At 38.8% G+C, this 15,956-nt stretch overlaps 1 protein-coding gene across 1 annotated transcript; it reads right to left on the reverse strand.

Annotated features, from left to right (window-relative positions):
* Positions 1 to 516: 516 nt before the first annotated feature.
* Positions 517 to 13,732, reverse strand: EAH_00042950 (ATPase 2, putative; the record flags this gene model as incomplete). The annotated part of the gene is made up of 18 exons (XM_013395024.1): positions 517 to 882; positions 1,495 to 1,752; positions 3,086 to 3,184; positions 3,776 to 3,991; positions 4,664 to 4,885; positions 5,442 to 5,582; positions 6,077 to 6,451; positions 7,092 to 7,206; positions 7,613 to 8,182; positions 8,521 to 8,686; positions 9,077 to 9,163; positions 9,373 to 9,507; positions 10,050 to 10,121; positions 11,745 to 12,315; positions 12,499 to 12,624; positions 12,992 to 13,105; positions 13,409 to 13,478; positions 13,704 to 13,732. 18 exons carry the CDS (start codon positions 13,730 to 13,732, stop codon positions 517 to 519), a joined length of 3,732 nt encoding a protein of 1,243 aa, XP_013250478.1.
* Between the last annotated feature and the right edge of the window lie 2,224 nt (positions 13,733 to 15,956).

Genomic DNA, 15,956 nt, shown 5'->3' on the forward strand with positions numbered 1-15,956 from the left:
ATATATATACAGACGTATATGTTTGTACATAGCGTATACACATGATATATATATATATATGAATGTGTATAGTATGAATAAACTATCTACAAATATATATATATATATTATATGCATATTTATAGACAATAGAAAAGCATTTGAAGGCCCTAAAAGCAAATAAACGCACACGCTGTATGCCGCTGCGGTGTATTCACAGCTGCATGCAGCAACTAAGGAAGGAGACATTAATACAACTCATTTGCTGCTGTTGCTGTATCCGCAACCAAGCAGCAGCAGCAGCAACAACAGAAGCAGCAGCAGGAACAGCAACAGCAGCAGCAGCAGCTGAAGCAGCAAAAGCAGGAACAGAAGCAGCAGCAGCAGCAATAACAACAACAGCAGCATACAGCCACAGGCCCTAAGACCTAAAAGAAAGGATTATGTTTTCGTTCGAGTTGGGGTTGCGCCTGCAACCCTAAACCCTAAACCCTAAACCGTAAACCGTAAACCCTAAACCCTAAAAATGTTGAGGGTTTAATAGGATCCACTGATTTCGCTGTTTGCTTCAGAAGAGACGCTGAAGAGCTGGTGCTTTGGATAAGGAAATAAAATATTGCTTGAAGTGTTGATAGGTTTGCTGCTGCTATTTTTGTGTCTGCCTCTGTAGCTGCTGTTGCTGCTGATACTCCTATTGCTGCTGCTGCTGCTAGCAATATGTCTTCGTCTGTGTGCTCCTTTCGCAGCTCTCTTCGGGTCTAATGAATTATTATTAAATTGATTTTTATTATTCTTCTCTCTATCATCTGAATGTAGCATCTGAATAAACGCTGGGTCTGCTTCGCTGTATGCATAGCCGCTGTAATACCGAGGAGAGAAGGCACCTTTATCCCAGTCGCAGCTCTGTAAAACAACAAAAACAAATTAAAATAATAATAATAATTATTATTATTATTTATTTATTAATCTAATCAAAATTATCTATCTATCTATATATATATGTATATATATATATATTAATCATACTCTAATTATTAAAAATATATAATTATCTAGTCTTGTGAATTCATAGAGACGCAACCTTATATTATAGTATATTATATTATATTATATTATATTATATTATATTATATTATATTACATTATATTATATTATATTTATATTATATTATATTACATTATATTATATTATATTATATTATATTATATCATATTATTATTTTATAGTACATACATATATATAATAAAGAAACAGTATATATAAATATAAATATATATATATAAATATATATATATATATATTAGAAAGACATATTATATAAACAAGGATATAATAAAAACAAAAACGGACGCCCAAAGAGAAAGACCGAGAGACAAACAAAACAAACAAATAAAACAAAGACAGGAAAATGTATATATATAAAAAATATAAAATAAACAAATAAATAAATAAATATATATATATATATACGAGTAAAACAAATAAACAAAAAAGAGAGACAGAGAAATACTTACTGCAAGCGCATCGTCATCTGCTGCTGCACCTGCTTCTTCATCTGCTGCTGCTCCTGCTGCTGCTACGCTTGAAGTAATAGAAGAAGGCTCTGGCATGAAGGAGACAGAGACTTCTCTGGGTCTATTCTTTGCTGCATCTGCTGCTGCTGCTGCTGCTGCTGCTGCTGCTTCGAATATGTCTCCCCGCTGCTGCTGCTGCTGCTGCTGTGCAGCAGCAGCATTAGAGTGAGCCTCTAATCCATATAACTTTAAATACTCCTGCAACAAAACCAAACAAATGCTCTTCAAAAGATATTTAAAAAGAAACAAATAAAGAAATAAAGACAGACAAACAGTTGTGTTTATATATATATATATATATATATATATTCATATATATATATATAATTATATATATATAATTATACATAAACACAAACAAATAAAGAGACAAAAGGAGACAGCAGAAGAGACAGAAAGAGAGAGAAGAAGAGACAGCGAGAATAAAAAGAAAGATAGAGATAGAGAGACAGAGACAGAGACAGAGACAGAGATATAAACAGATTTAAACAGACAGAGATATAAACAGATTTAAACAGACAGAGAAAGAACAAACAAACAACAAAAAAAGAAAAATAAACAGAGACACAGATAAAGAAACAATGAGAGAGTAAGGAGCAGCAGCAGCACCATCAGCAGCAGCACCACCATCAGCAGCAGCAGCACCATCAGCAGCAGGATCCTCAGCAGCAGCAGCAGCAGCAGGATCATCATCATCAGCAGCAGCAGGATCCTCAGCAGCAGCAGCACCATCAGCAGCAGCAGGATCAACAGCAGCAGGATCAGCAGCAGGATCAGCAGCAGCAACAGAAGCAGGATCAGCAGCAGCAGCAAGAGCAGCATAATGAAGTAGATGTTGTCATACAGTTTGCTGTACTATATGATGCAGCTCAGGCCTGAAGGAAACTTTGAAGGACTTCCACGCCCAGTCTCTTATTAAACAAAGTGTAGGTACAGTTAACATCGTTATTATTGATGCAGGAGCAGCATAAATATATAAGGTGTATATACACCCTAATATCGAACTCGCAAAGCCAGGCCAGGAGGAGAAACCAAACATAAATAATAAACAAGCAAATAAACTGCAGCAAACATACACAAAAATATATATATATATATATTATTTATTTATTTATGTTGCTGCAGCAGCAGCAGGATCAGCAGCAAATGCGGCAGCAGATGCAGCAGCAGATGCAGCAGCAGATGCAGCAGCAGATGCAGATGCAGCAGTAATATATATATAAATGGTGCTGCAGCAGCAAAAACAGATGCAGCAGCAGCGGCATATGCAGGAGCAAGAGCAGCAGGAAAAGCAGCAGCAGCAGCAGCAGCAGCAGCAGGGGGAAAAGAAACGTCCGAGGAGGGACAAACAGCAGCAAAAGCAACAGCAGCAGCAGCAGCAGCAGCAGCAGCAACAGCAGCAACGCAAGCAGCAACAAAAATGGCAACAACACAACTACCAGCAGCAACAGCAGCAACAGCAACAGCAGCAACAGCAGCAGCAGCAGCAGCAGCAGCAGCAGCAGCACCTGACGGCGAAGCCCGCCCATACGATGCAGTTAAGATAAGAAGTCTCTAAGAGAACTTTTATATTAACAACAATCATATTTAATGCAAACACCAACATCCCTGTCATCCATAAGTCAAAAGGCTGCACGCACAAACCCTAAACCCTAAACCCTAAACCCTAAACCCTAAACCCTAGTCCCTAGACCCTACAATATTAATAATAATAATAATAATAATAATAATAATAATAATAATAATAATAATAATACTAAAGGAATACGACAATCGTTATAAAGATAACAGTCCAAATAAAAGATTAAAATAAAAATAAAAATAATAATAATAATAACTAATTAATTTTATATAATGTCCTTTTACAGCAGAAACAGAAAAAAGACCACAGAGCAAAGACAATAAAAAATATTTTTTAAATACGTAAAAAGATAAAAACGAGTAGAATAATAATAAAGATAATAAAGATAATAATGAAGATAAAGATAATAAAGATAATAATAAAGATAAAGACAATAAAGATAATAATAAAGAGAATAAAAATAAAGATAATAATAAAGAGAATAAGAATAAAGATAATAATAAAGATATAAAACAATAAAGATAATAATAAAGATATAAATAATAAAGATAATAATAAAGATATAAATAATAAAGATAATAATAAAGATATAAATAATAAAGATATAAATAATAAAGATAATAATATAATAAATCTTACTTGTCCTTCTAACGTAGGAACAGAGTAAAACCCGAAAGCAACAAGAGGTACAGCAAAGACAACAGCTGCATGCCACAAGCCTGTCGCTACCCATCGAAGAAAAACATTAAAATTTAAATAATATTCTTGAGGACCGCAGCGATAAAGCTGAGGATACACCAGAGAAAGACGTTTGTCTACGTCTTGGTCAAAGATGCCGTATAAAGTTATCGGTATCTGCATGCAATACATACACACACTCAAAGAAAAATATACTTTCAATAGCTAGCTAGCTAGATAGCTAGCTAGCTAGCTAGATAGATAGATAGATAGATAGATAGACAGATAGATAGATAGAGAGACAGGTTGATAGCCAAACAGCTAGCTACATAGCTAGCTAGCTAGCTAGCTAGATAGATAGATAGATAGATAGATACACACATAGCTAGCTAGCTAGATATATAGATAGACAGATAGATAGACAGATAGCTAGGCGGGTAGACAGCCACCTAGATAGCTAGCTAGCTAGCTAGGCAGCTAGCTATACAAGCAGACAGCTGGGTGGCACAACAGACAGTTAGCTAGCCAGCTAGCCAGACACACAGAGAGAGACAGCTAGCTAGCTAGACAGACATACAGACAGCTAGCTCGCTAGCCAGACGCACAGAGAGAGACAGCTAGCTAGCTAGACAGACATACAGACAGCTAGCTCGCTAGACAGACATACAGACAGCTAGCTAGCTAGACAGACATACAGACAGCTAGCTCGGTGCATTGCTTGTTATCTGCTTAGCTCTTTAGGGTTTAGGGTTTCGATATCTCACATCAGTAAACACGATGTTATACATTTGATAGACATAAGGGTTTAGGGTTTAGGGTTTAGGGTTTAGGGTTAGTAAATATACTTACGGCAGTGAAGACAACATTATACATTTGATAAAGAAGTTCAAAGTAAAACTTTTGAGACGAGAAGAGAGAGAAGGCCCCGTAGAAAAACATCGGCAGCACTAAAACTAAGTTCTTATAAAACATATAAAGCACAAGACGCGATATTCTGCGGTAATTCCATCGTCCGTGTGCTAACAGTAAAGGCTGTAGATAGCGAAATTGACTAAGGCCGTAGTCAGAGGTCTGCAGAACCAATATAAACATGTAAATATATATATATATATATATATATATTTAACTAGTAATTCGTTTGTTTATCTGATTGTTTATTCACATTCACCGCACTTTATTTAATTAGTTTTATTATTTATTTATTTATTTATCTAATAGTAAAGGCTGTAGATAACGAAATTGCATAAAGCCGTAAATATAAATATAAATATATCTATTTAATCAGTAATTAATATGTTTATATATATACGTCGTATATATAATCTATATAAATATATGCATGCAAATATATTTATTTTTTCATCCAGGTAATTTTAAAGAAATATATATCTGATGTACAATTACTCACGGTATAGTCGGAGGTCTACATAAATATAGACAAAATTAATTAACTAAATTAAACAAATATATACATGCGGATATATTATAAATATATATATTATATATACCTCAATCCAAATAAACAGAACAAATAAATGAAGTTTCTTTAATCAACTAAGGGCCCTGTGTAGGGATAAGAAGACGGCCTTTAAGAACGAGGGTTTAGGGTTTAGGGTTTAGGGTTTACGTTGAAGGCTTGCATTCCTTCTTCTCCTCTCAATCCAACGCCAACATCTGCTGCTTGTATCATATTACAGTCGTTTGCCCCGTCTCCTATTGCTAGGGTTACCTCTCCTGTTAGTTTCTTTAAAAGAGAAACCACCGCCCCCTGCACAAACCCTAAACCCTAAACCCTAAACCCTAAACCCTAAACCCTAAACCCTCAACCCTAAGGTCTAAGCAACGATACATATTGATGAATAACTTTTAATTACTACAAGGAGTTGCGTCTGCTTATGGATGAAAGTAAGCGTGAGGGTTTAGGGTTTAGGCAGTTAAGTGTTGAGGGTTTAGCGTTTAGAGGGCTACAGGTTTGCAGGGTTTAGGGTTTATGCTTATTTAAAGCTTCGGATTTATGAGCGCTTAGGTGTGTTTAGGATAAATTAGGGTTTAGGGTTTAGGGTTATTTAGGGTTATTTAGGGCTATTTAGTGTTATTTAGGGTTATTTAGGGTTATTTAGGGTTTAGGGTTTAAGGTTATTTAGGGTTTAGGGTTTAGGGTTATTTAGGGTTATCTAGGGTTTAGGGTTTAGGGTTATTAAGGGTTATTTAGGGTTAATTAGGGTTTGCCTTTTGATAAGGAGTAACTCTGCTGCAGATAACGGTTTTGCATTCAGTACAGATAGCAGCAAACTGCAAGGAGATGTCGGGTTCAAGAAGAACAGCAAGTGCATCGCCGTCAACGATAAGAGCTCTTTGATATGTTTCAGCATAATTTGTTTGAATAGTTTGCTGTTTATTTCTGCTGTTGCTGCTGCTGCTGTTGCTGCCACCTTGCTGCTGCTGCTGCTGCTGCTGCTGCCGCCGCTGTCGCGCTATCATCCTCAGGTCTTGATGCAATTTATTTACAAGCTTCTCTCTATTTTGCTGCAGCTCCTCCCAAATATAACAAATTCTTTGCATGCCTTCAGATAATAAAGACGTCGCTACTGCGATATTCACCGCAGTTTCCACTTTATCCCCCGTCAGCATCCACACCTGCATGCAAAACGCATGCAATATGCATGCGATATGTGCATGCGATATGTGCATGCAATATGCATGCAATATGCATGCAATATGCATGCTGTATGTCTGCAATATGTATGCAAAATGCATGCATCTTGCATGCAACATGCATGCAAAACGCATGCAATATGCATGCAATATGCATGCAATATGCATGCAGTATGCATGCAATATGCATGCAGTATGCATGCAGTATGCATACAGAGTGCATGCAGAGCGGCAATAGGATAATAAGCCCCCAACAGAGCGTAGTAATAAGCAGTGGTAAACCCTAACAAACAATAAACCCTAATAAACCCTAATAAACCCTAATAAACCCTAATAAACAATAAACCCTAATAAACCCTAATAAACCCTAATAAACCCCGGTAAACCCTAATAAACCCTAATAAACCCTAATAAACCCTAATAAACCCTAATAAACCCTAATAAACCCTAATACACCCTAATAAACCCTCCTAAACCCTCATAAACCCTAATAAGCTCTAATAAGCTCTAATAAACCCTAATAAACCACAACAAACCCTAATAAACTCTAATAAACCCTATAAACCCTAATAAACCCTACTAAACCCTAGAACAAAACAAAGAAGATGAAGATAATGCTTACTTTAATGCCTGCTTGTCTGAGCTTTTCAATCGTCATGCCGACGTCTTCTTGCAGTTTGTCTTCGAGGCCCGTTATACCCTGCAACTCCAAATCTTTTTCTAGTAACTCCGCGACTCTGTATGCACACAATAAAAGATATTTAAAGGTATTTAAACATATTTAAACATATTTAAACATATTTAAATAAGATATGTAAAGAAATCAAGAGGTTAAAAGATATTAAAGGAGGTTAAAAGATATTAAAAGGAGACAAAAATATAATAATAGACAAAAAGATATTAAAGGACGTATAAAGAGATAAAAAGATATAAGCAGCAGCAGCAGCAACACCAGCAGCAGCAGCAACACCAGCAGCAACACCAGCAGCAGCAGCAGTAACACCAACACCAGCAGCAGCAGCAGCAGTAACACCAGCAACAGCAGCAGCAGCAGTAACACCAGCAACAGCAGCAGCAGCAGCAGCAGCAGCAGGAGCAGCAGGAGCAGCAGCAGCAGCATCATCATGAGGATGAGTTGCATACTCTTCTAATTTTTTTTGTCTATCAACAGTAGTATTTTCAGCTTCTTCATAAAGTTTAAACCACTGTATGAAGGCTTCTTTCTGTATTTCTCTTTGAGCAATGCAGAGAGTTCGTAGACCGTCTCTAGCGTAGTCGCTCATTGCTGCTATCATCTCTTCTTCTACGGGGCCTACGTGCTTTAAGAGAGGTAATATAACAGTATCAGCACCTTTAGTTAATAATAATATCTTTCCTTTTAACCCTCCTAAAGATCTGCTGCTGCTGCTGTTGTTGTTGCTGCTGTTGTTGTTGTTGTTGTTTGTAGCACCAGGAGCAGCAGCAGGTGCTGAATTTGCTGCTGCTGTTGCTGTTGCATTTGCTTCTTCTTCTTCATCTTCAAACCCTACATGCACTAGTATGCTGGATCTCTTACGTCTTGAAGTAAATTCAATTGAACAAAGTACTCTTACGGATGTCTTTCTTCCGAGGACAGACACAAACAAACCCTCAGAATGACGCCCAAGAAAAGATATCCCGAAGTGATGCGCAGCATAAACTAATGCACCTTCATCAGGGCTACTTGCTCCGTACCTGTAACATAAATATATTTATTAATCTAATTAATTAATTATTTTATTAATTAATTAGTTAATTAATTAATTAATTATTTAATTAGTTAATTTAATTAATTAATTGGTTAATTTATTAGTTAATTAATTAATTAATTAATTAATTAGTTAATTAATTACTTAATTAATTACTTAATTAATTAGTTAATTAATTAGTTAAATTAATTAATTGGTCAATTAATTGTTTAGTTAAAATAAATAAATAATTAATTAATTAGTTAATTAATTAATTGGTTAATTAATTGTTTAGTCTATTGAATGCCTTAGGGTTTAGGGTTTAGGGTTTAGGGTTTGTCTGACGTGGCCCCTCCATCTTCAGCAGTTTCGCAGATAACTGAGTGGTTTACAGCTAAATGAAAGAAGAAACGAACAGCATGCGCATGCAGAGGGTTTGTCGCATCAAGCAGATGCTCTCTTAATCGTGCATCTGATATTTGTACATGTGGTGTTTGAGGTTCTCCCGGGACTGCATAAACAATTCACAAACACTAAATTAGGGTTTTAATGCACTCTTCTACATTACCCCAATGTATATACACCCTATTAAACCATAAACCCTAAACCCTAAACCCTAAACCCTCAAAAGGCAAAAACAGAGGGTTTAAATACACTCTTTTGCATACTCCCAATGTATATACTACCTCTTAAACCCTTAGCGGCTATTATCATAAACCCTAAACCCTAAACCCTAAACCCTAAACCCTCAAACGGCAAAAACAGAGGGTTTAAATGCAGTCTTTTGCATGTTCCCAATGTATATTAACCCTCGCAAACCATCAGCAATAACATGAATAAACGATAAACCCTAAACCCTAAACCCTAAACCCTAAACCGTAAACCCTAAGCAGCAACTCACTGGGCGGAGGCTCAGGGGGTAAGGGCTTCCCGAGGCGATGAAGGACCTGCCTTCTGATGTCAGTTAAACCCCTTCCATAGCAAAACCCTAATCACAAACCCTAAACCCTAGCTAAACCCTAAACCCTAAACCCTAAACCCTAAACCCTAATCAAAGGCGCAAACAGTGGCAGCGAATTTTATACAGTCCTAGACAGGGTTTAATTAGGGTTTAGGGTTTGCATTAGAAACCTGGGGGCTGGAATAGCATCGGGCTAGGGTTACATTAGGGTTTAGGGTTTAGGGTTTAGGGTTTACCTTTGATGCAGCACTTTCTGAATTCCATGAAGTTTTTTGTTAATGTCCCGGTCTTATCCGAAAAAAGATATCCAACTTGACCTAACTCTTCATTTAAATCGCTCGTTCGAGGCCACGCCCCTTGCTGCAGCTCCCCTGCAGCAGCAGCAGCAGCAGCAGCAGCAGCAGCAACAGCATGGAGAGCGAAGTGCAGCAGCAGCAACAACAGCACCTCCTGCAACAGGGGGCTAAACCCTAAACCCTAAACCCTAAACTCTAAACCCACAGCAGGAGCAGATGCAGCAGAGGCGTAAGAGCAGCTGCAGCAGAGCTGTAGCAACAGCAGCAACAACGACAGCTGCAATAGCAGCAGCAGCAGCAGCAGAAGCAGCAGCAGCAAAGTTGTATACCTTTTGAATTAGCAAGTGCAGGAGAGATTGTTAGATGTTTACTATGTATATGATTTGCTGCTGATGATGGTGCTGAAGATGCAGGTGCAGGAGGAGGAAGAGCAGCAGGAGCAGCAGCAGGAGCAGCAGCAGCAGCAGCAGCTTGTGGTGCTGCAGTTGGTGAAGCAGCAGCAAGGTGCATGCGATTGGCTGCAGCAAAATATATTTTTTTTTCTTTTATCTCTCCTTGTGCTGCTATCATATCTTCATCTTTAAATATAAAAAATGCTTGCAAGGCCTTAACCATACCCATCTGTACAACGAGCGATATAGGGACCATATTGCACGTTAAGACCATCCAAGTAAAGAAGCTTACAAACCCTAAAAACATAATCACAAACCCTAAACCCTAAACCCTAAAATATAATCCAAATATTCAAACCCTACCATTCTAACCCTTATTATCCTACTAAAGAATACAAAACCCTAAACCCTCATCTATCATACACCCTATAATACTCATTTTGCACGCTTAAACCATCCAAGTAAAAAAACTTACAAACCCTAAACCCTAAACCCTAAACCCTAGAAAGATAACAACAACCAACAAACCCTAAACCCTAAACCCTAATCTGCCCCGAGCAAAATCCCTTACCAATAGCCCCACAATAAACCCTAAACCCTAAACCCTAAACCCTAAACCCTAAACCCTAACCCCCCCAACCGCCCAAACCCCTAAACCGTAAACCCTAAACCCTGATCTGGCCCGAGAAAAAATCCCTAGCCCCACAATAAACCCTAAACCCTAAACCCTAAACCCTAACCCCTCCAACCGCCCAAACGCCCAAACCCCTAAACCCTAAACCCTAAACCCTAAATAAGTGTTTCTTACAGAAGAGTGTAGCAGATTGTTTGCCTTGTTGAATGAACTGTTTGTAAAAAGCTCTTTGAGGATCCCACAGTACAAAAGCGAGATGAAGAAAAGCAGCAAGAAAGCAAAGAAAGACTTGTAGTGCCCACACTGTTAAAGTTAAACGGTTTGTTAGCCGCTCTACTCGGGAAACCTTACGAGGCGAACTCCCGCTGTTCTGAACATTTACAAGCAATCAACTACCAACTACTAACCCTAAACCCTAAACCCTAAACCCTAAACCCTAAACAGGAAATAATAAACAAGAAACAAGAAACAGTATGCAATAAACCCTAAACAATAAACAATAAACAATAAACAATTAATAATTAGCAATAAACAATAAACAATAAACAATAAACCCTAACAATAAACAATTAACAATAAACAATTAATAATTAGCAATAAACAATAAACAATAAACAATAAACCCTAACAATAAACAATTAACAATAAACAATAAACCCTAAACAATACGCAATAAACAATAAACAATTAACAATAAACAATAAACAATAAACAATTAACAATAAACAATAAACAAGAAACAAGAAACAAGAAACAATAAACAATAAACAATAAACAATAAACAAGAATCAAGAGACGAGGAGCAATCAAGAAGAAACAATCAACAATAAACAACAGCCCGAAAACAACAAACCAAAAGCAAACAAACCCTAAACCCTAAACCCTAAACCCTAAACCCTAAACCCTAAACAATATACCCTAAACAGGAAACAATAAACAAATAAACAAACAATAAACCCTAAACCCTAAACCCTAAACAATAAACAGGAAACAATAAACAAATAAACAAACAATAAACCCTAAACCCTAAACCCTAAACCCTAAACCCTGAAGGATTACCATTTGTATTCGAGTTTGTTTGCCTGTATACACCGCGAGGCCTACAACCCATTCAGTATTTCTTAGTTTGCATCCTCTTAAGAGTATTTGAGCATGACTAACAGGAAAGGGTTTAGGGTTTGCTGCTGCAGCTGCTGCAGCTGCTGCAGCAGCTGCAGCAGCAGCAGCAGCAGCAGCAGGCCCCACAACACTCGCCGGGTGTATATACAGCAAACCATCAAATGCACCGATGTCTCGGCTCGGCTGCTGCGTAACTAAGCGTCCCTGCAGCATCTTTGCTGCAGCAACAGCAGCAGGAAGGTGCAGAGGGAGTAGATTGCTCATCCCGCTTGCTGTTTGTTTTAACTTTAAATTCGTCTCGCCGTCTAAACTACTTGTCTCTATAAACGCTAAACCCTTAGGGTCTGAAGAACCCAGCAGCAGCAAGTCTGCAGCAAATGCTTCGTTCTTCTTACAAACGACCAAATCTCCTAAGCGTAGATCTCGCCATCGTCTTTTTATCAAACCGCAGGAAGCAAAACCCTCGCTTTCATCCTCATCCTCTTCCTGCTGCTGCTGCTGCTGCTGCTGCTGCTGATCCTGCTGGTTATGATGATGCCGATTATGTCGCTGCTGCTGCTGCTGCTGCTGCTGCAGCAAAGCATCTCTATCGTTGTCCTCCTCAGATATATTCGACTCACGTATTGAAGAACCACTTGCTGCTGCTGCTGCTGCTGCTGCTGCTTTTTGCTGCTGCTGCCGCTTCTTTAATGATACCTCTGCCGCTTCTGCTGCGTTACGCGGAAGCGTATGCGTCATCTGCACAAACCCTAAACCCTAAACACTAAACCCTAAACCCTAAACCCTAAACCCTTTTTGATGGGAAGAGATATGCAGAAGGAAAGGTTTCAGGTGCTGCATATGAGGGGTTAACGCAGTGTAAGCCAAACCTCCAACGACAACCTAGGGTTTAGGGTTTAGGGTTTAGGGTTTAGGGTTTACTTGGTGGTTTTCAAGTCGATCAGACTGATGACGCTGAATATCTTCATATGCATCTTTGCATGCATTTACTGTCACAACAACTGCCAGCGGAAGAGCTAGAGTAGGGGTCCCGTTAGTGGTTGATATCTGAGAAACAAAACGAGGGTTTAGGGTTTAGGGTTTAGGGTTTGGGGGTGGTGGGCTAGCAAGGTAAAGGGTTTAGGGTTTAACGGTTGTTCGTTTACTTGCATACAGCCCTTTAGAACTACAGGCTTGCATTCAAGGGTTTAGGGCTTAGGGTTTGCAGACGATGGTTTAGGGTTTAGGGTTTAGGGTTTGGAGACGAGGGTTTAGGGTCTACATATGCATCAAAAAATTAGAGTTTAATGCATGCAAATGAGAACTCAATTTTGCGCAAGGAGACAGATACATGCGCCTAGGGCCTACAACTTAAGGTTTAGTTAGGGTTTAGGGTTTAGGGTTTAGGGTTTAGGGTTTAGGGTTTAGGGTTTACCGCGGGTATACACTGAAGGGCGCAGATAACAATAAAATAAACGTTCGAAGTTTTTTGAAACTGCTCCCACAAATTCTTAGGCACGAAATTCCATAGGGTGTATTTCGAAGTCACCTAAACCACAAACCCTAAACCCTAAACCCTAAACCCTAAACCCTAAACCCTAAACCCGAAACCCTAAACCCTAAACCCTAAACCCTAATGCAAGCCAGTGGCTGTTCACCCAAAAGTACAGTCATGCGCGTTAAGAAGTGGGGTGAAAGTAAGGGGGTTGTCAAACTAGGGTTTAGGGTTTAGGGTTTAGTGTCTAGGGTTTAGGATCTAGGGTTTAGGGTTTAGCGTCTTGGGTTTAGGGTTTAGCGTCTTGGGTTTAGGGTTTAGGGTCTAGGGTTTAGGGCCTAGGGTTTAGGGTCTCACCACTTCATTGCTGCAGCTCTCCTGCGTCTGGCGGGCGTTCAGGTGGACGATCCAGTCATCTTCAGGGTTGCTGCAAACCACAAACCCTAAACCCTAAACCCTAAACCCTAAACCCTAAAGCCTTCATTCCACACCAAGACCAAGCCCTCTACCCTCCGCCGTTTTGCATCATGATAAACCCTAAGCCTAAAACCCTAAACCCTCGACGGTCACCCGCGCCAAACCCTAAACCCTAAGCCCTGAACCCTAAACCCTAAACCCTAAACCCTAAACCCTAACCCCCCAGGGGGCTTACATCTTCTTTCTTCCCCAGACATTCCCCATTGTCAGCCTCAGCAAATAATATATCCGAAAGAGATGTCTTTTATTCTCTTTCTTCTGGTGTACGTACACCTCAAGGGTTTGAGGTATTACGTGCTGCTGTCTCGAAGGGAACCCTAAACCCTAAACCCTAAACCCTAAACCCTCAACCCTTGAAGGTTGAAGGCCAGCCTGTTGCTGCTCCGGCGCTGAAGGCGCCCGGCGCAGCTCATACCCTCATATGAGCCGCCAGAAGTTCAAAAGCCCTAAACCCTAAACCCTAAACCCTAAACCCTGGACCGGCGTCCTGGAGGATCATCTCGGTAGTGGTTTAGAAGATAAGAGGGTGTAGAATTCAATTAAAGTATTAAATAATACAGTTAAAATTCTATAAAATAAAGAAATTAAAACATGTTGAGTGATGTTGTTTCTACAAGAAAAACCTCTACTCATAGCTGCGCATACACCGCAATGGGGACGGCTCTCTGTCTAACCCCTGAGAGATATATATGTTTAGATATACCAACAAAATTCTTTAAAAATGCATTTTTTGAGTTTTAAAATGTATTTTTTAAAGAAAAACTCCTTAAAATATACCCTTTGTTCGGGTGTATATGCAGCTCTAATGAAAAAAAGCTGCGGTGTATGTACATACATATATATAACATACACAGGAGATGTTGTTGAAGCTTTTTAGTCGGAGGGTTATATTATTGTAGGAGAATAATTCTTAATTTAAATATAAAATAATTCTTTTTAATTATTTAATTTATATTAAATAAAAGACAGACCCTTAAAGAAATCTTATTCATTATATTCGATCGCTCGCGCGGTGTACATGCAGCTTTTTGCTGCATCTGTCTGGAGAACTTTTCTGCGCTTTTCCATTCAAAAAGAATATTAATAGAAGGCTTTATGATTCAATAACAATTGTCTATACTCATAGTGCATGCAGCACTTCTTCTCGCACACAGATTGTCTATAGAAACGGCAGGGTAACACTTCAAATATATTATTAGGGTTTAGGGTTTAGGGTTTAAAGCGGAGGAGAGGGTTGCAGCAAGAGATGTGACGAACCCTCCTCTTCTTATAATCATCACCTCTTGAGAGGGAGTGCTAGCTTCACCGCCAGCTCTAAACCCTAAACCCTAAACCCTAAACCCTAAACCCTAAACCCTTGCTGAGCATTATTAGCTTGATATACTTCTTTCTTTTCTCTTATTTAGGGTTTTGTGTTTTTAATTATAAGCAGTTGTTATTATAATAATAAATAAGAATAATAAAGTCGAACACTATTGATATAAATATATATATTAATAAAAACTTATAAAGTATTAACAAACAATGTTATTTACACTGTATCAATGAGTAATTTATAATTAATTAAAAGTTAATTAATTATAATTAAATAAAACTATTAATTAATTATAATTAAATAAAACTAAGTGCAGACAGCTGAAGTATAGAAAAGTTAAAGATGTCTTTAATATAATATTTTTATTTAATATCTTTTTATATTAGGCCTTCGTATTAACTCTTAGTAAATGTTTATTTTTTATACTCCCTCAACATTTGCTGAAAATATATTTAGAAAGCCTCATAAAAAACAAACAAAAGCGAGAAAAACAAATGTTAATTATGCTGCATGCATGCAGCTAAAATATGTTGCAGCTGCAGATACACCTCGAGGTGTATACGCAGCAAAAGCCCTCAGACTGTCTCCTCTCCCTTAGACTAAAAACATTTTCTGCTGCTGTGCCCGAGGAGGCCAGCTGCTGCTGCTGCTGCTGCTGCTACTTCTGCTGCTGCTGCTGCTACTGCTGCTACTTCTGCTGCAGCTGCTGCTACTGCTGCTGCTGCTGATGTAGGAGACTGCTACATTACTTCAAAGAAGATTTCTCGCAAATGTTGAGGGCTAGCGCCTTCATACTTGTTAACACCGTAAGCTTTATTGCTGCTGCTGCTGCTGTTCCTGCTGCTGCTGCACTTGCTGCTGCTGCTGCACTTGCTGCTGCTGCTGCACTTGCTGCTGCTGCTGCTACTGCTGGTGCTGGTATTGCTGCTGCTGCTGCTGCTCCTGCTGCTGTCGATGTTGCTGCTGCTGGTGCAGCTGCAGCAGGAAGGCCTCCCTTTAGGTCTCCTCTTTGAAGCAGCAAGAAGGATGGCAGCAAAAAGCATGCAGCATATTATAAGTGCAACAGCAGCAGCAGCAGTAGCAGCAGTAGCAGCAGCAGCAGTCGCAGCAGCA

Source organism: Eimeria acervulina, genomic scaffold, assembly GCF_000499425.1.
Source record: "Eimeria acervulina Houghton genomic scaffold, Eah_scaff565, whole genome shotgun sequence".
Classification (NCBI taxonomy): Eukaryota; Apicomplexa; class Conoidasida; order Eucoccidiorida; family Eimeriidae; genus Eimeria; species Eimeria acervulina.